A 22,878-nucleotide genomic window follows, 5' to 3' on the forward strand; every position below is an offset into this window, starting at 1 on the left:
ACTCTTCCTGATTAGACTCTCAGACTGGATCATCAGTCTCTAGGACTGTGAAATACAGCATTTATAGTAATGTAGATCCTTATAATTGTGGTGACTGAAAGCATTTTAAATGACTCACCACATGTGAGAAAATAAAAGGAAACTTTTTTTTACAGCCCAGTGCCATTTGTAGATGTGATGTTGGGTGCCCAACTTGGGTAAGTATAGAGATCAAATATAGGCACTATCCATGTCATGATTCCAAGCATAACTACAGCAACTCCGATGATGTTAATGCCCAAGCCAGCTTTCACCTAAAGAAGAGGAAAAGAAAAGCAGAAATATGTATCAAGACAATGAAGCAAAATTTTTGAATGCCAAAAATCCCCTTTAGAACTTTTGCTCAAAACTCACCATGTCCATAATTGTTAAATGACCATATGAAAACACGATGGCATTGGCTGGGTTTGCTACGGGAAGCAGGAATGCAAAGGAAGTACACAAGGTAGCAGGTATCAAAATGAAAAGTGGGTTCACATGAATGGCTTCAGCCTACCAAAAAATGAAAGAGAGCACAGCTGTCAAGGGATGCATTTGCCAAATTAAATACAGAAATATAAACTTCCTATATTAACACAAGTGAAATCTGAATGGAACTACCAGTTTACATAATGAGAAAACACCTTTTTTGGTAAATCATTTTTTAAGAACATTGCACAGGCACAAAAAGCAAAAACACTGCAAGAGAGATGATAAAGCTGAATTTGTATATAATACATTACTGATGATCCAGATGAAGGGGTTGTGTGTACTCTCAGTAAAGGTGTGAATGACACTACATTGGGGGGTGTTGATCAGCTGGAGAGTAGGAAGGCTCTGCAGAGGATCTGGACAGACTGGATTGAAAAGGTTTAACAAGACTAAATGCTAGGTCGTGCCCTAGGGTCACAACAATTGCAGGCAGTGCCACAGGCTGGGGGCAGACAGGCTGCAAAAGTGCCTGGTGAAAAAGGAGCGGGCTGTGTTGGTTGAAGGGACATGAACATGATCCGGTGTGTGCGCAGGTGGCCAAGAAGGCTGTAGCCATCCTGGCCTGTATCAGCAACAGTGTGGCCAGCAGGACCAGGCAGTGTTTGTCCCCTGTACTCAGCACTCTTGTGGCCACACTTTGAGTGCTGAGTCCAGCTCTGGACCCCTCACTACAGGAAAGACATTGAGGGGCTGGAGTGTGCCCAGAAGAAGGCAATGGAGCTGGGGAAGGGCTGGGAGCACAAGTCCTTATAAAGAGCAGCTGAAGGGGCTGGGGGTAGTCAGCCTGAGGAAAGGCATCTCAGGAAAGACCTTATCACTCTCTACAAATCCCTGAAAGGAGGGTGGTGGGCATCAGTCTCTTCTCCCAGACAACTAGCAATAGGACAAGAGGAAATGGCCTCAAACTGCACCAGGGGAGGTTCAGGTTGGACATCAGGAAGAATTTCTTTAGTGAATGGTTTGTTAAACATTGGAATAGACTCCCATGGAGATGGTGGAGTCATCATCTGTGGAAGTGTCCAAAAAAAATTGGATGGAGCACTTAGTGTCATGGTTATTCGGCAAAGTGGTCATCAGTCAAAGATTGGACATGTTGTCTCACTAATCTTTTCCAACCTAATTGATTTTGTAATTCTGTGAAAAGAGGAGTAACATTTCTTTGAAAGAAAAAGGCATTAGTATGTGTCAAGGCTGGCCAGGAGGAAAAGCTACTGACGAGAAGACAAGAACTTTTGAAGAAGAAAGAATCAGATGTTTTGATAAAGATGATGAGAAGAAAGAAAATAATTGATCTAAGGACAGAAGAAATGTGAATTACAAAGCACATCTATTAGCCCTCTCTTCTCTTTGTGACAACCTGGAGTGTTAACCATTTTTGCAGAAGATGCAGTCTGGAAGAAACCCTAAGAGAATTGTCCTTTTAAGAGCTTCAAATATTCACAAATAGTAATAACAGCATCAATTTTCACATGTTGAACTGTACTGGAGTTTTCTGAGGTAATTTTCTTCACAGTGGCTTGTATGTTTTGGATTTATGCTGAACACAGTGTTGACAATAGAGGGTTGTTTTCTCCTGGCTGAGCAGTACTTACACAGAGCAGAGGCCTTTCCTATTTTTCTCACTGCCACAGTGATGAGAAGCTGGGGTGGAATTGGCAGGAGACATGGTCAGGACAGCTGACCCCAGCTTCCAAGGGATATTCCATACCATATGGCATCATGCTCAGTATATAAAGCAGGGGGAGTTTGGTGTGGTGGCATTTCTTACCTCAAGTTACTGTCATGTGTGATGGGGCCCTGCTCTCCTGGAGATGGCTGAACAGCAGCTTGCCCAGGGGAAGCAGTGAATTAATTACTTGTTTTGCTTTGTTTACACATGGGGCTTTTGCTTTCCCTGTTAAATTGTCTTCATCTGAACCCATGAATTTTCTAACTTTTCCCCTTCTAATTCTGTCCAGGACCCCTCTGGTGTGGGAGTGAGTGAGCAGCTGCCTATAGCTTGATTGCCATCTGGGTTTAATCCATAAAATGAACTTTTATCTAATTTTACTAATTTTTCAGCATCTTCTGGTAAAAACACCTAAAGCAACCAAATATACAGTACACAATACAGGACAGCAAAAAACCTCCATGAAGTATTTTATTGAGACTTTTTAAAACCGCTTCTTTGAGCAGCTGCAGTACTACATAGGTGATAGAGTAGATTCTGATTAAAAATAAACTTGTTTTACTCACCAAAGGAGATAGTATGGGCAAAAAGATTGTAATTGTAGCTGGATTGCTGGCTACTTCTGTTACTGTAGTGACAATAAGGCAGGATATCAGGATAATCAGCCACAAAGGTAATGATCCTAGAGGTGTCAATTTACTTGCTACCCACTCAGAAAGTTTTGAAACCTGCGTTAGGAATGTGAGAACGTGATTATGTTTAGCAAGTCACTGAAAGGAAAATCTTTTAAATGGTATATAAACAGAACTTATCTGCTAATAGTGAAGTATTTAGGTAAAAGAAAAATCTGAAATATTTTCCATATTTCTACCATGTGTTTTTAAGACCTTTTTTCTAATTCAATGGTGCTCTATAGGAACCCATGCAAGCTATATTCCATTAATTTATATTTGCATCTCTGAGATGTTTTGAGGAGTCTTAATCAGAAAATGGTAATATGAATATATTAGGCTTCATAACCAGAGTCTAGGTCCAAAGCTGCTTGATTTACTGGAGTCGCCATTAGGCTCCACATGGGAGTTATCTCACTGACATTAAGGCTTTGGAAACAGTGTGTTGTCACAATCCCTGCCCCCATCAGATCTACATTAAATAAGAAACAGTAGTCATCACTATGCATGGTCTTGGAAGACATAGGAAACTTCTTTTTCTCTAAACCTGCTTTCTGAACATCTTGAATATTCATCACATTTATCCTGTTCAATGTTGCTACAGAATAACTTGCTAAAACAAGAGAATAACTGTGAATTCCCTGCATGTCTGAATTGCTCTTGATTGGGTCACGTTATTTGTTCAGTACTTCTATAAATTGCATTACCTCGCAGCCGTCTGCCAGTGCAAACCCGCCACCAACAAGAATAGCTATTTCCCAGGGCATGCATGACTGAAATTCCTTCCAAGTAATCAGTGGAATGTAACCAGAAACAGCTAGAGGAAAAAAAAAAGATATATATATATATATAACCCCCCAACCAGCATTTAAAAACATGTTGACAAGCTCTTGAAATAATCTCCCTGAGGAAGTACTTGGGAAAAATTCAAAGACAAAAAGCTCATCATCATAACATGAACAAGGTCTCTGACAGAAACAACCTGCACTTCCTGGTACAGATCTTTAACTGGGGAAAACTGTCATGGCTTGGAAATATTAGAGCTGTGATGGTTACCACCAGTGGAGCACTGGTCCCTTTCCCCTGCTTCCCATGTGGAAGAGAGCTGTAGGATACCAATGGGTTTTATTTACTCAGTAAAACTTCACTATTCAGGCAGATTGCTGAGCCAATGCTGTTTCACTTAGACTCATTTAGGTTCTGACCTTCTGTCCTGGATTGCCAAGCAAATTGTATTCTATTTGCCATCTGTATGGCAGTTGTCTTCTGTTAAGTGGGCACTTTTCCTTATCTCTTCCACAACCACTCCTCCCTCTGGGAAGACATCTGCTGATAACAGGCTACTGAATGTCAGTGCATGACTGATAAGAACTACAGCATCCCATTGTGAGATGCTCCGCCCAGAGGGAGGAGCCAAGCATTCCTACCCGGATATAATCTTGAGGTTCTGGAACACCAGCATGGCTTTCTCCACTGGATTTCCCAGAGGAACAGCTGCCTCTTCCGCTGGATGTTCAGAGGAAGACTACACCTTTCTACAGGATCCCTGCTCCAAGAGAACCACACCTGACACTCCAGGAGAACTGCAGCCACAATTCCAATTGGACTGCTACCAACATCCTGACCAACAGGATGTCAGGTTGTGTTCTGAATCTGTCAGTGTGGTTTTAGTTTACTGCACTGTTTATTTTCTGTATTTTTTATATTTTCTTCCCTAATAAAGAACTCTTATTCCTGCTCCCATATGTTTGTCTGAGAGCCCCGGTTAATTTCAAATTTACAACAATTTGGAGGGAGAGGGTTTACATTTTCTATTTCAGGGGAGGCTCCTGCCTTCAATAGCACACACCTGTCTTTCCAAACCAAGACACCTTCCATTCTCTGTGAACCCCTAGATCCCATTCTTTTCAGCAGCACAAGTAAATGCATAAAGAGGATGAGCCAGATGTGTACTTTAAATAAAAAATCCATTTTGAAGAGGAAAAATTACATGATAATGAATTAATGTACAATTTTGGGTTTTATAGGATACCCTAATCAAGCAGTAACATTTTCAAAACATGAGCCTAGCCCTGCTCCATGCAGCCCATTTCAAAGCCCATTGCAGTGAATTGGCAGGTGGTTTCCATTGGTGTCCATGGGTACAGGTAGCAGCTTCCTGCACAGCACTAGCTTCTGCTGCTCACATTGAATAATTGTTGGCACTGACTTCCAGGCCAGGGATGCTTTACACCCCAGTGCTTTATACCCTCTATTAAGACTTCAGCATGAGTATTTAAACACATTCCTCTAACCAGTGCAATAAGTTACATTTACAGTAGCATCTTAGATACATTATTGTAGTAAAATCGACATCAAAATGTACTCAACTGTTTTCTCCATTCGATGTCCTAGGCAATGTTTTTGCTGGAATAATAAAGAACAGGAGGCCTATCACTAAGGCAGCTGTTGAATCCGTAATATAGCTTTTATATCTATGGAGAAGTCAACAAGAAAAAAAACACATAAATATATATAGTCAGGAGAAGGAGGGGAGGAGAGAGGAAGAGGATAGAGTAGCAGGAAAGTCCAAAGTCTGCTGTGGACTGACCATAACCCTCTATTCCTTATCCCTTGCACCATTAGGTGTGGTGGAAAGAGGTAGAGGAGTCAGGTTGAGCCTGGAAAAAAGAGGATGAGGGGAAAGTGCTTTAGTTTTAAAATTATTTTTAATTGGCAGTTAAATTAATTTTTCCCATATCAAGTCTGCCCACAATGGTAACTGATAAGCAATCATTTATCCCTGTTTTTATCCTGACCCAAAAGCTTTTTGACCTTATTTTATCCCCTTTACTATTGAGGAGAGGCAGTGACAAAGTTGTTGGGTGGGCATCTGGCAGATAATCAAGGTCAGCTCCTCAGATCCATAGAAATTTTTGGTGCAGGCCCTATAAATTCATAAATAAACGTCTTGAGTAAGCATGTGTTATTTTGCCATACAGAAATAAGCTGATGGAGGGGGATATTCAGAAGTAGCTGATGCTTAGATAACTAGTTTTCACAGTTTAATGATAAATTTAAATATTTTAATATGCTCTGCAGTAGATTCCATTTAAAGGCCTTAAAGAACACAGTGCATACCAACAAAGGGCATTTTCTAGCTGAGGAAAAGCAGCAGAACTTTATTATCATCCTCCTATGGCTGTTATTACTAGGGTCACAGTCACAAGGGTCGTGTTTGTTTTGGTCATTTCCAGTACCTAAGAACTGTTTGCACTACTGTGTCTTAAACTGCTTCAATATCCTTCTAACTTGTAAAGAGTAGCTCCAAGATCAGGCAAGGTGCCAAGCTGAGCTGTAAGGCCATTTTAACACATACAAGCCTGTTAATCAATGTTAGCTAATGACATATCCCAGTCTGTCTTATTTCAGTCAAGATGGCCATTAAAATGAATAGAAATTTTACTGAAGAAAGCTAAGCAAACATTTTCTTAACCTTGTTATTTTTTTCTATTTTCTGCAAGTTCTTCTGTATGATTTTCTGAACCAACACACCAATATATTTGTTCTCTCAGCCTCAGACCATATGCTTTCTAAATATTCAGCTACAGTAGGTCCAATAATAACTTCCCGTCAGATCTTCCCAGCAGCTTAATGTTTGTACTGAACCAGAGCTTCTCACTGAAAGCAAAAAACAGTTCTCTCACTTATATGCTACAAATATCTAATCCTTTGCTTTGTTAGGTGAAATTCAAACAAAACCTTAATATGCATACCTGACTTACACCAAAACCAGCATAATTTTAGCTAACACTGTCACAAAATGAAGATGCCCCAGAAGTTGAAGTGATTCTCTAAAATTTTCTGCCTCCTGCTTCCTAGTCTCTGCCTGCATAGAAAATACATTTTGAAAAAAAAAGTTACTATATCTTTCTGGTTTCTTAAGGCAGGAAGTTCTGCTTGTATATCATCTTTAGCCTAGGACCAGATGCATCAGGTCTAGAGATATAAAATCTCTTCCTCTTGGATCCTATCCTACATTCTTTTAAGGCTTGCAAGAAGTTTTGGAGGAAAGTGAGATCTAGATACAGAAACAATTCATGCTGTCACTTTCCTCTAGGCAGCTCCATTTTCATATAATGGTTGAGTTTGAAAGGGATCTCAGGAGGTTGCTTGGTCCAACCCCCTCTGCTCAGGCAGAGTCACTCAGAGCCAGCTGCCCAGGACTATGTTCAGACAGTTTTTTAATATCTCCAAGGATGGAAAATCAAAAACCCCTCTGGGTCACAATAACAGGTAAAAACCATCTCCTGCTGTTCAGGAGGCAACCTGTAAGTTTAATTTTGTGCCCAATGTCTCTCAGCCTGTCACTGAGCCCCACTAAGAAGAGCCTGACTCTCTCCTCTTTGCTCTCTCTCATGTAGTTTTAAACATTGTCAAGGTGACCCTGCAGCCCCCTTCCTACTGGACTGTTCCTCCCCAGGTGCAGGACTCTGCACTTACTCTAGTTGAACTAGGGAATGCAACTTTTTGCTCACAAACTCAGTATTCCTGATGCAAAACACCATTCTCAAAAAACCTGCTTGGGACACACACAATATCCTACCACCAGTCAAATTATTATGAGGACACGCACACGATGTCATTCCAAACAGAAGCTTTTCAATCATTATCAAATTTTGAGATAAACAGTTTTTTAAAGCCTATTTATTCAAGTTGTAATACAACTGCATATATAACATCTACTTGCTTATGAGACTTTAAATCTGATTGTGCTACAAGCAAAAAACCTGTTGATTCAAGAGATCTCAAAATGACTCCAAATGGGATAATTGTAGAGAAGATGTGGACAAAAAGACTCAGTGGTCTTATATTAGAAGTAAAGAAAGCAATAAATCATGAAGAAAAAAATACAGTACATCCAGGCAATAATCTGTGGACAAGTGAGGGAAGCCTACCTTGCCTACATCAGCTGTAATCAGCTGCAGGTCAGTGTTGAACTTTCTGTTTCTTATGAGGCTCATAAACCCAAAGGCCAAAGGCCAACCTGGAACTGCTCTAATTGAAGCTAATACCTGACAGCCTGGAATCAGACCAGGACATAGAAGGAAACTGCTGTGGCAGAAATGATGTGTGATCATGTGCTGTCAACAGATGGGGAGGAAACAGGCATTTTTATCCTGTGCTGCTCTCTGTAGTGTTATACAATATTTATTAAAACATCCTGCCATCCGCTCACAGAAGGGTGCAGGGCAGGACACCAAAGGAAGGATTAATCTTTAATAAATATACATTTTTTTCTTAAGAAAAATAAACCGGTTGAGGTAATGTATTTTTGAAAGGCACCTGATAAAGCTGGAAATAATGGGCTCTACTCAATACTGCTACAGCAGAAATGTGGATTAAAAATTTGCTGACAGTACAAAAAGCAGCTCTTAAGAAGTATGAAAGTAGGATAAATAAATAGTGGTATTTCTGCTGGGATTTCAAAAGTATCAGTGTTTGCATATTAAAGGGGTACTCAGTAACATGACGATGCAAGGGTCTGATAACATGAACATGGATGGTGACAGTGATGGGAAATTTTCTTTGAAACAAAGATTTAAGCATTTAATTTAGTTCATCAAGCAAAGCTTATAAGGTGATATAATCACAAGATACATATACTTTTAAAGCACAGAAGATTTTTTTAATCCAACAGAGAAAGACAAAAATAGATATCTGGAAGCATATCCCAACAGAAAGCAGTATGTTAGTTTGTCTTTTTCAGTTTGACAACAGACATGACTATCAAGGAAATTAGCAAATTCCAAAATTTGAGGAACCTGGGCTTTGCCACCCTAACATCAAGCCTGGTTTCTTTCTGGAAATTCAGGTTCTGTAAAGTAAATTTCTACTAGGTTTAACACACAGAACAGTGTAACTCTTTTGATCTTCAGCATGCTAGAATAAAGGATCAGACAGACCTTTCTAGTTTAAGACCGTGAGGGTAGTGCAATTCCCACCTAATAGGATGCACTCACTAGTCTCAGAGCAACATTATGGCTTTTCATGAGGTAAAAGCTCTTTTCAGGTGGCAGAACTTCCCTTAGGCCTTCTTGAGACTGTGGGATAAAACCCTGTGGAAAACAAGTGCTATCAGATTTCTGTAAGGGTGGAGAATATTTCCTTATAAGTGTTTCCTGTAACATAAAGAAGTTATGCATATCCCTATCTCTGTACTTAAGTCCAAAGCACCGAGCCATTTTATATGCAGAGGCCTTAGGGAACAAGTGTGTAAGAGATGTAATCTGCAGTTCAGTGCACTGCTACAAGCCTCTTGGACACCACAGGGTCAGAAATACAGTTCCTAAGATCTAAGTTTTTTCTCTCAGATTTCTTTGTTGTTGCTCTTGTTTGGTTTGGGTTTTACCTCTAAGAATATGCCTTGCTCACAGCTGTACCCGTGCCGATCCTATGCCCCGCTCCTTTATTTTCCCTGAGAAGTTTTGTTGCTCTGAAAGTATGAATATAATTTACTGGTTTTGCGCCTGTTAATAAAATTGATTGATAAATTAAAGCTATCTAGAAATAGTCAGGGTATGAATAGTAAGAAATGCTTTCTTTCCTCTTAAAGTTCATAAGGAAAGCTTTGTTTCTCTTTAGGTTAGCTCACCCAATTTACAACATAATTTGGCCTAATGTGCTGTGGTACATGCTTGCAGTTCCTTCCAAGGGCAGCATTAGAGGGCATCCACAAAGTAACATCCCTGTGCAGAACCTGTAACCCTGCTCATTTTTGTGAATGTTCTGTTTTTCTCTACCAATGAACAAAATCCTCAGACAATGATAACCAGCTTCAAATAGGAATATGTAGCTCTCTGGATGAAAAAAAAGTCATTTGAACCCTAAGTCACATATTTGAAAGGTTTTTTACAGTGCCTTGTATTTCAGTTTAATATGTAGCTCTTTAAACAATGCTGGGTGAGCTCTGGGTGTTAATAGGAAGAAGGAAGTAAAGCCAACCCAGCCTGATTGCTTAGCTAGCTGATCGTTTAATTAGGTCACCACTCCAAAACCCTTTCGAGCGTGTAGTGTTTCATATGAGACAGTGATCATCAGCTCTGCTGTTCTTGTAAGAGAAAAACAAGTGTTCCTTTTCAATTTTTTACCGACGATTAAAAGTAAATAATTTTAAAACAATCTTAGTTTTTAATATACTTATAATGGTATTTTTTGCGCAAAATAATTTTGTGCTACACTTTAAATCTTCAAAGTGCTACAATTATTTCTTGTGACAACTCCCTCCCAGACTTTCTGGAAGAGCGCTGGGAAAGTAAGTGGTGGAAATATACTTAAAGAGAGAAGGCATGAGGTATGTGTGTTCACATGTCATTTATCACAAACACACAGGAAAACAAAATGGAAAATTACCCTTCTAGTCTAGAACTGGCCTTTGGGATAGCCAGTAATAAATGTTAAACCCATAAGGACTTAAACAGCATTAAGGCCAACCTCTCCCAATACTGCAACTACTTCCCACAACTCCAGAGCAAAACTTGAAGCTTTATCACAGAAAAACAGAACTGAAATTCCAGTAACTGCAGCAAGAGAAAAGGAGATATCATGGTAATATAAGTTCCTGTAAGACTGACTGATTACTTAGGGAAAGAAATCCAGATGATCCTGGAAAAGTTGCAGCACAAGACAAAAAACCCCTACAATAGTTCTTGACTTTTTGGTATTCAGTTAAACTATGACTTTCAGGGAGTTATGTACGAATGGACAGTAATTTATATCATTAATTTCAGCTGTGAAAGCAGGGGATGCTTGCCTGTATGCATATAAGTGTGCTGTCACTAAGGGAAGTAGATCAAAAAATCCTAACTAGATTTATTCTTTGAATTTCTTGATGAGGAAGTGGGGTACATTGGCATCAGTTGTTATGCATTCTCCCTCACCATATTAAGCCAAAAATCTAGTAACAATCCCTCTTAGGAGGCACTTTAATTTATCCTATAACAGGTTTTACACATTTCAGCTATTTCTCACATATATATGTGAAGTTGCTGGTGTTTATCTGTATACACTACAAAGGTTTGCTACAAGTTTGGCCTGGCATATTTCTGAAATATTGAAAGTATTTTAATTTTTGAAAATTGGTAAGAAAAGAAGGTATATAGTTAAGGTAGAATACAGGTTTTTTTTGGTTTATTAAAAGAGGCCACTTACTTTGGGAAAAGTGAAGACCATCCTGGGATGAAGCCAGGATCTCTGGTGAACCACAGGAGGGTCATTAGAATGAACAGGACAAGTGTAACAGTTTCTGGGTAGCTATAGCAGAAGTAGAATGAATTATAAATTTTCCTGAATTGACATTTAGATTTACCTGCTCTTGTTTGCAGATTTATAGTTTGAAATACCTAATTGGTCCAAGTTTCTTGTACTCCTCCTGAATCACCTGTGATGAGGCCTCTTCTCTAGCTGTTTTCTTCTTGCCACACGTGAACATGTTTTTTAAACTGGAATGTAAAGCAGCAATGTTTAATGATGAGATATTAGTGTATACAGAAAAAACTGTCCAACCTTTCCAGTTACCAATAGCACTTGACAAATGTATATTTGTCACTTTACAATGCAGTATCTCCCATTTAGTTATCACACACCAAGCATATTGGAATTCATTGACAATGCCCAGTGGGAAAGTGACAGAGGCAGCAACAAAATGTGTTCTGTTATTGACCAGCTCATTTGGCCAGGAAGGATGAAACTTTAACCATGTGAACTAACTGAAAGAATCAAATATAACTCTCTTTAATGAGAGTCTCCTTAAGTCTATGGCTTTGCTTTACTTTGTTTTTGAATGAAAAAGTTTTTCTTACACAAATAGCTTACATATTGATCAGCAGGGTATTTGCTACGAGCCAGGTCTTCATTCTTGGATAAGTCTCTTATACAAAGTTAAAAAGAACATTATCAAAACAATCAAGAAAAATGAAACTATAAATGTTCGCATGTAGAGAGGTAAGCATGGGATGATTCTGTCTGCTTAAAACTAGTCTCACTTTTCATGTCTTGCACCACAAGTAGCCATGTAATTTTGGAAGATTGGTGTCCCTCCTATCTCTCCAGTGAACTCATGGAGAAAAAGGCTTTGAAGAATCATCCCAAAAGACGTATTGTCCACTCCAAAACCATAGAAACCCAAGCTATGTGGAGAAACGGAGACCCTACCATACCACCACATGCAGATTTAGGAAAAGCAGAAGTTTCTTACCTCACATTTACAAATACAGTCATCTAGTTTATAACAGACATTGTTCAAGTATTCAAACCAATGCCTCACTCCAATAAAGGATGTATTCCTGTGACTCTTCCAGTAAAAAAAAAATTATATGATTTCAATATTCTTTTGTCTTGCACACATGCACTTACTAATGACCATGAGTGTATATTATAAAGGAGTGAGTCCATTTGTGGTATGGACTTTTCACACTGGGCTGAATAGTCCAGGATTCTTATTTTAGAAAATTCTTGTCCATGTGGAGATTGAGCCATACTAATCAAGGTCACAAAATCACTGTTGCTGCATTTTCTTCCTATTGAACCTAAGGAAAAGGCTCAATATTTATTAAACTAAGATGCAATATTTATTCCTGGTAAAAATAACATTTTATATGAATAACCTTTAGTTGTATTGATAATACTGTTCACTTACTCAAACCCAAGGAAAAGCCACTGGAGCCAGAGCCAGGAGAGCAGCAGAATAATAACTGCAATGGGGATGGAAAGGATAAACCAGGATCCAAAATTGATGCACTGGCAACCTGGGTAACGTCTGGATGAAAGCAAAAAAAATGTTTAGTTCACCTTTGCAAAGGAATGAAGACTTGAGAGGATTACCAGAAAGCACTTCTGCAGGAGAATATTTCTGGCTGGCAGCAGACTTCAGCATGAGGTGGCCTGTGGTATCCTCTTGCCTCACCCTCCCATCCTCTTCCTGGTCATCATGACCACTACAGGAACTGGCTGTGCCAGTTATTTGGGCAATGGATCAGCAACAGGTCTGGGGATCTGACATGGACTGAGGTGTCTAAAGTGAGTTCAGTAAGCGAGGGAGGGCCATGCACAGCCTAAGGGCTGTTAGGACTATAAAGAAACAGAACTTGAAAGAAAGGAATTTTTTGAGATGAGAATTTAGCACAAGAAAATATACTCAAATCAAAAAGCTCCAATGGATGTAGAAGACAACAGTGGAAGCAACACTGAAACTTCTATTGTTTAGTTTTTTACTTGCACTATTTGAGTTGTACAGGGATCAATATTTGTGTAAGTCTTTCTAGTAATCTGAAAATTGAAGTTAGGTATTCTTCATCTCCAGAGCAAATATCCCTCAGGTAGAATGGATGATCAGTTTAAATGTTTTTTAAAAATAATCTATTAAATATGTCTGGTTGGATTATCTGCTATTGTTGGATTATCTACTAGAGGTCTTGCCTGAAGCAAGGATGGGCAGGACACACTGATTTATTTTCTAGATCTATTTCCTCTGGAAAATGTACAAGTGTGATTGATTTTAACAATCCTCTTTCTACAGTGATCTAGTGCCGATGACAGTAAACTCTTCACAGACAAACTCTACAAATGCTATCAATAACTGGTATTCAACAATTTTGTCATGTGCAATACAAAACAGCGGATGGAGGACAAGAAAGGATTTTGCTTTGTTTTATTTAAGAATTCAAGTAGGACTATTACTGACAATGGTAGTTTGTGGAAGAAAAAAAATGATCAGCAAGAACTATTGGATTCCAAGGGGTTTAGAATGAAATTTGCCAATTTTCTTTTCAAAGCAGTTCTACTTAGAAAATGAATATTAGAAAATGCTTTGGAAAACTTAAAACATTGCTCCATTGAATGCAAAGTTTCAGACTGCCTTGAAATTATCTTCCTTTTTTGTTGATTAATGGACCCAAATTTCTCATTTCAACAGTGCTTAGCCTCTTGAAAGTCTCCTGATGCTCTTTGCTAAGCAGTCTGAACTTATTTCCTGCTGTACTTAAAAATTAATAACAGATCTTTGATAGTGATTGTTCTGTTCATGCCAAGTATTGCTTTCCTTCTAAGAAAATATCTTTTTCCATGCAGCTACCGAAATTGTAAAGTACTACTTAACCAGGAAATGGTCATCTTGTTGCATGTGTTGGCAGGTCACTTAAAAAAAAAAATTAGGAAAAGCAATAGAATCAAATAATATCAAATCAAAGGGCAAGGTTTCTAATGTGTTTTAGGGGAGCCATGTGAGAGCTCAAGAAAGAAAGTTAAACTTCTGGACTAAGAAGAGTACAAATAATGTAATATAGTCTCTTACGAATTGAAGTGCTCAGTAAAAATCAGATTAGTCGATGTTCCTGTGATTGTGGTCAGTCCTCCAATGGTGGCAGAATAAGCCACACATAAACACATCACTTTGAAAATCCCACTGTATTTGTCCTTTCTGCTTTTTCTCTGTGCTTCAGCAGGTGGTAGGTTCTGCTTAGAAAATATATACACTAATTAATGTATAAGAAGGGCACATCATCAGGCACAAAAATAGAATTTGAGGATATCTCAGAAGAGACAGACAATTTACTGGCAATATAGTTGTCTGCAGTGTGGCTTAGTTCGCAGTTACACTGGTAATGCAATTATTCATGCAAAGGAAAAGGAGGCAGACTCAAATCCTGAAGTCCCTTCCCTGATCTTAGTCTTTACAGAACTGCCTCTGTATAGACTGATAAATACACACACACCTGATATAGAGTTTGTACTCTGGTGAGGTTGCTTTAACTTGTGCAAAATGGGAGGACAAAAACAGTAATGAAATAGCTATACAAGCAAAGTGTGTACATGTGTCTAACTACAGGTATATTTTTTATTCACATGTAACCAGCTTCATTAAATGGCACAAACCTGTGCCATTTTAGGTGTGGCATAGAAGTGCAATTTAGGTTAAAACTAAGCTTCACCGCATAATAAAAAGACACTTTAAGTACCTGTTCATTTCCTTTTTCATTTTCCTTTTCAACTGTGCATACAGTACTACCCACATTGTTGTTATATCTGGAAAAACAAAGGCATGTATTGTAGCAAACAGATATTCTATTTAGATTAATTCTTAGAACAGAACTTACTAAATAAATAACAATTACCCATTTATTGGTTTTTCTTTCTCTTTCCAATCTGGGTTTTCATGTACTCCTATATTTTCTGTAAGATAGTGATGCAAAGACAGAAAAGCATTGAAGGGAGTAAAACTGGAAAGGCTCCATCAACCTCTCAGCCCATGCACTTATTTCACATCATCCCATCAAGACATTTGCAAGCACCAATCTCAGAAACAGTTGATTTGTGCCCTACTCCTTCATGACTTCTGTTCCTCAGAATCTGAATCTTCTCATGAGGAGAAATATTCCTAATTTACAAGCCAACTGTGAAGGTAATCAGTTTAGATTCAGTTGTTCTTCCAACATTACCCTATAGCTTAAAGAGCTCTTTTCCTGTGCTAACATTTAAGCTAACATATATTTCCTTCCAGCCATCTTATAGATGATAAGAGAGGCTGATAAGCCAGCCCCTTCCTGTCTCCCCTCCTCTTATCCAGCTGCCACCATTCTGCACCAGTTCAGTTTTTATTAATCTTTGTGATCATGAGAGAGGTCACACACAGTGATCCAAGAGAAGTCTCACAGTGAAGCACGAGAAGATGCCAGTTCTCCTCTGGCATTTCAGTGTACTTGCTGTGCTCCTTCCTGCCCAGTGAGGGTGGCAAAGCCACAACGGCAGCGTGCCTACCGTCCAGCTCCAGGGCTGGGTTGATGGAGCCATTAGAGTAGGACATCTCCAGCTCATCAGCTTCTGCTTCAGCTCTGATGATCTGCTGAGCTACAGCTTCTACGATTGGCATCACCATGGCAGCAGCAGAGGTGTTGCTGAGCCACATTGACAAGAAAGCACAGCTAACCATGAAACCCAGCATAAGCCTGGAATAGGAGAGAAGAGTCTGTGACTGCTACAGTAACACCTCCTATCATCAGTCTATTTAATATAAATGAGAACTTTGTCAACAGGAAATTTGAAACACTGAAAATTTTAAGCTTGTAATTCTGAGAACATTTTTGAATTAAAATTGTCTTGATCTAAGATGCTGAAATTATCATATTTTAGAGGTCCAAATATGCTTTAAAGTGAAGCAGAAGCAATAATAATTATTTACAGAATTATACTGTATATGAAGCATCTTTGAAGAAAGAGAACCATGCATGTAACAAATTCAAATGAGAGTTATAATGGCTATGCTGCTGATGCTATTAATCTCATATTGTACAGTCTAGGTCAAACCCCTGGAGTTCTCAGTTAGACAGTTAAGTTCTCTAGATATACCGGTTTGGTTGTTACAGGAAGAAATATTAAAAATTCAGAGAGGTACAAAACATAGTTCTTACTCAGAGCACCAAGACAAGTATAGGCATTATTTGAGCTTCAATGAATGTCATCTTCGATATTAAATGGGAAAGGGAAGGGTCATTACAACTCCTCAATCTTGGCTCAACTTTTTGTAAGTTTACTACAAATAGTAATGCAATACACTGAATTGCATCAATGGCTGAAAAGTCAAACATTCCATGTCATATCTGGTGAAGTTGGATTGCAAATTTAGAATATAGGTCACAATGTTGTTTTTAATGCATTTCTTGGAGCTGGAAATGTGAACAGTCCTCTTAAATACCTCTTCCAAGGTGCTTTCACTGACATGAAACACCTGCCATACATCATCACAGCAAGAGAACTTAGTGGAGGGGTAGTGGTGCTGCACCTTTCCAACAGAAGACTTCTGTGCAATTTGTAAAATTCTTTCCGCAGCCTTGATCAGAAGCTTCACAAAAAAGTCAGTTTTACTTAGTACATGAAGCTAATATAGATATTATATAAAAATCATGTAAACATTATTTGACGATGTAAAAATACTATCAAAATGCCTCATAGCCTTTCATTTCAGCTAATGGCAACAACATTTCAAACTGGATTTTTTCTCAGTAGGGGAGCCTTGTCCTTCCCTGTACACTTTTAACTGCAGTGATGAAATGATCTGTAGACCCGCAAGTCACAGACCTGATTCAACACAAATTGTCATTAGTAGTGTAAAACCCATTAATCTAGGCAGTTTTGGATTAGGTCTGCAGACAGAAGTTGAGGAAGAATTGTTTCTTATGCAGAAAATACAGGTCAGAATAAGCAAACTGAATATGAATTTTCACACTGTAGGAAAATGCCAATTTAGTAGAACTTGCAAGAGGATTTAAAAATAAAAGCAAATTAAGACATTCAGTAATGTATTCTAAAACTATTCATCATAAATTTCCAGCATGAGATGGATTGATGGTCAGGTATAATGGATGGTCAGGTCACCATTTGTTACAATGTGGTAGGCTCTACTGAGGAACTCTAAAAATTATTGCAAAATAATAAAATACATCCTACTCTGTTCAGGTCCAGTTTTTCTTCATTATTTTCTCTGTGGCATTGTTAAAAATATTATGCATGAAATCTTGGATAATTATTTCATTATATCCAACTACAAAGTCACTCTTTGCTTTGAAGTGCAAAAAACCCAGTATTTTATTACCCTTGCAGGTTGTATAGACATATTCACCTTTCTCTGCTAGTCTGCAGACATTACTGCATAGCTCAAATGACAGAAAGCCTTTACAGGATCACAGAAAAATCTGGGCTGTGAAAAGCCCTTATGATCATCAAGTCCAACCATAAACATAACACTGCCAAGTTCACCACTAAACTATGTCCTGAAGTGCCACATCTACACATCTTCAAATACCTCAGGGATGATGACTCAGTCACTTCCCTTGGCATCCATTTCCAATGCCTGACCAACCATTCACTGAAGAAACTTTTCCTGTTATCCAATCTAATCCTTCTCTGGCCCAACTTGAAGCTATTTCCTCTTGTCTTTTCACTTTTCAGCTGGGAGAAGAGGCTGACCTTCCCTTGGCTACAGCCTCCTTTCAAGGGAGTTGTAGACATTGATAAGGTCTACCCTGAGAAGATTTTTCTCCAGACTGAACAACCCCAGCTCTCTCAGCTCCTCCTCATAAGACTCGTGCTTCAGGCCCTTCAGCAGCTTCATTGTCCTTCTCCGGGCTTGCACCAGCACCTCAATGTCTTTCTTGTAGTTAAGGGTCCAGAACTGAGCACAGAATTTGAGCTACAGCCTCACTGGTGTTGAGTACTGGAAGACCATCCCTGTCCTGGTCCTGCTGGCCACATATGTCTGATCCACATCAGTTTCTCCAGAAGAATATATAATGGAAAATCCAGAAGTCTCCTGCTATTTTACTTTCACTGCTGCACCCTTTCTGACCTGTAATGCAGAGGTCTCATGCAGTGATATCTCTGCCTTGGCTGGATGAGGCTGCAGTGTGCACAGGCTGCACCGTGCCTACTCTGGGCACAGCTAGTGAGCAGCAGATGCTGAGAGGTGGGTAGATCACAGATCTACCTTCACAGATCTTTTCATCCTTCACAGATCATTTCATCATAATCTTATCATCCCTTTGTCATGACCAGGAAATGTGATAGGTGTGAAGGATGCTTCCTCAGGGTTACAGCTCTGGAGCTGCTTTAGGTATCCTCAGATGGTGGCTTCAGGTTTGACTGTTCACAGCAAGCTCCCCAGCAAAGTTCAGCTTAGCACAGCACACCATCCACTTGTCATCTCCCTTTCAACATTTCAGCTAAAAGATGAGAATTTTGGAGCATTCAAAAGAGAAGTCAAAATAACTAAACCTGCATAGCACAAGAACATAGCTTAAGATAATGGGAGGCAGAAGAACAAGAATGTAAGGAGAATTTTTTCCAAACAGAAAGCTACCAGTTATCAAAAGAGGTACAACTAAATCAAAATACATGTGATATTTAAAATTAGGTCAGTCAAATTACTGATGCATAGAAATAATCCAGCATTCTTATTCATTATTTAAATCACTTAAGAGGCATCTTATTTTTTAGGCCTGGGCTTTTTGGTTTTCTGACCATTTGCTTCCTTTCTGCTTCCTGGCAAAGTGTCACAAGCATGATATATTCTGGGAAGCTAAACTTGCTCCCTAGATCTTATGAGCAGCCTTACTTGAATGCTGACAGATGCCTCTGTCAGCCTAAACTCTTTCTGCAAGTTTGTAAAGCAAGAAAAGCCTTGAAAGATTTTTCACTTCCAAAAATATATGTTGATAGTGAGTAAGCAGAGAGTGTGATTTCTTTTACCTTATATCCTCATCCAGCTGAGGAAGTGCCTATCCTTTGATTTTTTTTTTCATATGTGGACAAAGGAAGACACCTTAAGTAAAGACATTATGTTAATGTGTTTTCCTTCCCCACCACCTGCTTAGTTGTATGTTTGGTGTTTTTCCCCCCTCATTGTGTATTTGAACTATTTTTGTATTTTTGGGAATGTCCAGGATTTCAAAAACACTATTGTGTTGATATTGTAGGCATTGGGTGGGAAATGGGATCCCTATATTATTTACAATCTAATCCTACTTTTTGTTCAGAAGGATCCTCATTAGGAATAGAAGCACTGCAGGGAACTTTCAATTAGGATTTCAGCAAAATATTAAAGTGTCACCTACAAACCATTCATATCAATTTAAATATCTGCTTTCTTTGAGTAAAAAAGAAAGGCTGGATTTCTACTGTAGAAAGAGCAGTAGGCAATTATTTCTGGAATACATAGGTTTCCCCAAGTATTATTATCCTTCAAGACACTGTTTAGCACATACCATGCAGGGTTGACACCCACCAGCATCACCATTTTTAAAGCCACTCTTTTGTGAAGATTCCATTTTTCTATTGACGTTGCCAAACAAATCACTCCAATCAGCAGCAGATGAAAGTCTTTAAAATAAGCAGATGCTACCTGAAACAAAATAAAAAAAAACAAAAACCAAAAGGGAAAATAAACCCATTTTTAAAATTAAATGGTGAATTTCTTTTAGCCTTTGGTAATACCAATTTAATGAAAAAAATCAGTAAGATTATATTATGAAATAAATAAAGAGACTCCTTTTTTCTTAAAATTAGGTCATTGGAACTATTAAATACATTTAACCAAATGATTCAAGGATAAATGCACTAAAATGCAGATGGTTAAAACAAAATAAAAAATAAAGCTTCATATAGAACAATCCAAAATTGTCAGTCACATCTCACATGCATACTAAATGAGGAATTAAATGTTGTTCTTGTTACTTTTTTTATCTATCCAACAGGTAAAATAACAACTTTAAGCATAGACTTAGATTATGATTAGCTGTGATTTCATCTCTTTGGCACAAAGGTGTATAGTCAGCAGTTTGCACATGATGTCATTATTGTGACATTTTGCCTCTGTAGTATTAAGGATATTTCATAACTACCTAACATTTTCCCATCAACTGATGTCTAAACACTGAGCCACTATCTAGGAGAAATTATTAAAGATTAATTATTAATTATTAATTATTAATTATTAAAGAAACTATTTTAAAAATGTGAACAAGTCCTGAAGACAAAGCATGTAAGCAAGTCCTGAGGCAGAACTATTGTGATTGGCACTCAGCAAATCCATGCATGCATATGCCTGACAGGTTTCAACATTATGTGTTTCATTCTTTGGAGTTTTGATTCTTGATATGCACAGTATAAAACAGAGAAAAATAAAGGTTACCTGCTTGGATCCCATTATACCAAACAAGGGGAACATAAAGGCAGGCAGCAAAGCTGAAACAGCCAGTGGCAAAGCTTCTGTGAGCCAAAAGATGGCAACTACAAACAACGTGTATGCACATTCTGCTTCCTAGAATACAAAAGGCACCAATAACAACATGAGCTGATCATCAAGGGGGAAAAAAAAATCACAATTCAAGAAGCACAGCTCCATCAGTAGAGAGATTCCTCACAGCTGGAAAAAGTATGAGTCAAAGGACCTGTATTTAGGGTAGTTATTGTGTGCTACTGACAATCCTGCTGCGATATGAAACACACTCAGTAAAATAGGTGTAGAGAATTTTTTTCTAAGGGATAATAAAATTATTTCAATTCTATCACTCAGGAACACTCTATCACTCTATCACTCTATCACTCAGAAAATAGTCAGCTGCCTGTTCCTTCAAGGACAATTAATCACCTTCGAGGTCATTCTGAAGCATTCTCAGGCCATGAATTCCTAGAAATCAAAAGCATTTTGCCTCTGTAAGCAAACCTTTAAGACTCCAGGAGTACTCGCAGTCAATAATTGGTCAAATGTTTTCTCTCCTGAAGTTTTGTCATCAGTAACAATAAGGCAAGGATATCATCTAATGAAAAAGGAATCATGCAATACTGACAAGAAACATTGCTGTTGTTTTTCAGGCTTTTAAATTTAGTGAGTGTCTTTTGCTTCAACACCTTAAAACCAGGAGGTTTTTTCTTTTCCTCTTTTTATTTTTTTTTTTCCTCCCAGGAGAATAATTTTCAATGCTGTCTGTAAAATGCAGCCCCAAACAAATATAATGAGGTGAATTAAATATAGTTTCTTCCAGAGTATTAGAAATCTCTTTTGTGTAGTTTTTAATTTATATTTCTGCTATTAAGGAAAATGGTTTGGAACTCTTAGTGCCCCTGGTTAGGGTATGAAATTACTTAACAACAGCAGAGATGTTTTGTACTGGGAAAGGAACAGCTTAATGATGTAGCTCTTGGAACCTTTGACTGGAAAACAACAATATTAAACCTAAGTCAGTCAGCTGCGGCTATCATTTATTTTGGGAAAGAAATTTTTGTTATGTATGAAACAATTTGAAAATATCCATTCACCTAGCAAATATTCGTCTCACTTAAGTCCTATGATATTAAGAATTTCCCATGAGTTTCCTCTCAGAAAGGAAACTGAAATATTGGAATGTGATGTGAGAGTGTGAAGCACATTGCTCTGTACCCACCATCTAACTGTGATGCAAAGACTTCTGAACCAAATTTTCATGTATTTTCATGCATGGTATGTATAACACACACATGATAACACATCACAAAATTCCATTTCAATCTACTGGCATCAGAGCTGTACCAAATAGAGCCACTAATGACATTGTTAGATAGCTGTTTCATCAGCTTGGAGTTGTCCCAAGAGTTAGTGAATGCCAGAATTTATTTCAAGTAAAATAAAACTATAGGTTTTGCTCTATTGAGGAACCAGAGGGAATTTGTCAGATCACTGAATTCAGTCATTTCCTATCAGACAACACAAAATGTTATGAACTTAAAATCCTTTATTAAACAAAAAGTAATTGCAGCTCTTTTCCTGACAATTCATCTCCATTGTCAATTATACAGAGCTGTTAAAAAGAGTCCAAAAATAATAATGATAACAATATTTTCAATGTAGTCCAGATGTTAGAAAACAAATATGTAATTCTGAGCTTCATGCATCCAGTACAGAATTTTATGTTGAAGCTATCTTCTCTAAATTTCTGTGAAAATACACTGAATTGACAGAAAAATAATCACAATGCAAATATCATTATTCATTCAAAGTCTCTTCCAACTCAAACTATTTGTGATTCTGTTAATCTGAAAAGGTCTGGGAATCTCAATCTTTACATACAGGTGCAAAATAATTATCTCTCCAAGCAGGTCACTTACTTTGGTTTTGATGATAAGTGGAAGTGGAAGTAAAAGCAGTGGGGTGAGGACAATGAGCAGGAACCTTCGGTAAACCAGGAGGTAGCTAAGAATCTTCATGGTTGATGGCTGTTAGATGAACTTTCCTGAAGAAACTGCCAAAAAACATGTCTGACTTTAAATAGCTGACTCTGATTAATATTTTTCCAAGCTATCACCTTTAGCCATTGCTAAAGCAGGCCAGTAAAGCAAGTTAAAATTAAATCTGGCTCTTTACTGTTTTAGCAAGTTTATTAACAGTAGGTTGATAAGATAAGTGTCTGCCTTAAACCAAGGCTAGATGTCAGCCCTCTCAGGACTTTCTCTCCCTGCTCTTCGTCA

General features: G+C 38.2%; 1 protein-coding gene across 1 annotated transcript; it reads right to left on the reverse strand.

Annotated features, from left to right (window-relative positions):
* Nucleotides 1-149: 149 nt before the first annotated feature.
* On the reverse strand, nucleotides 150-22,617 carry SLC13A1 (solute carrier family 13 member 1). The gene is made up of 15 exons (XM_066550054.1): nucleotides 22,519-22,617; nucleotides 20,567-20,695; nucleotides 19,641-19,777; nucleotides 15,643-15,830; nucleotides 15,000-15,057; nucleotides 14,844-14,910; nucleotides 14,180-14,343; nucleotides 12,527-12,646; nucleotides 11,232-11,330; nucleotides 11,041-11,142; nucleotides 5,221-5,324; nucleotides 3,558-3,667; nucleotides 2,746-2,907; nucleotides 394-531; nucleotides 150-293 (listed from the first exon to the last, which is right to left on the reverse strand). Exons 1-15 carry the CDS (start codon nucleotides 22,615-22,617, stop codon nucleotides 150-152), a joined length of 1,821 nt encoding a protein of 606 aa, XP_066406151.1.
* Nucleotides 22,618-22,878: the final 261 nt, after the last annotated feature.

Source organism: Molothrus aeneus, chromosome 5, assembly GCF_037042795.1.
Source record: "Molothrus aeneus isolate 106 chromosome 5, BPBGC_Maene_1.0, whole genome shotgun sequence".
Classification (NCBI taxonomy): Eukaryota; Metazoa; Chordata; class Aves; order Passeriformes; family Icteridae; genus Molothrus; species Molothrus aeneus.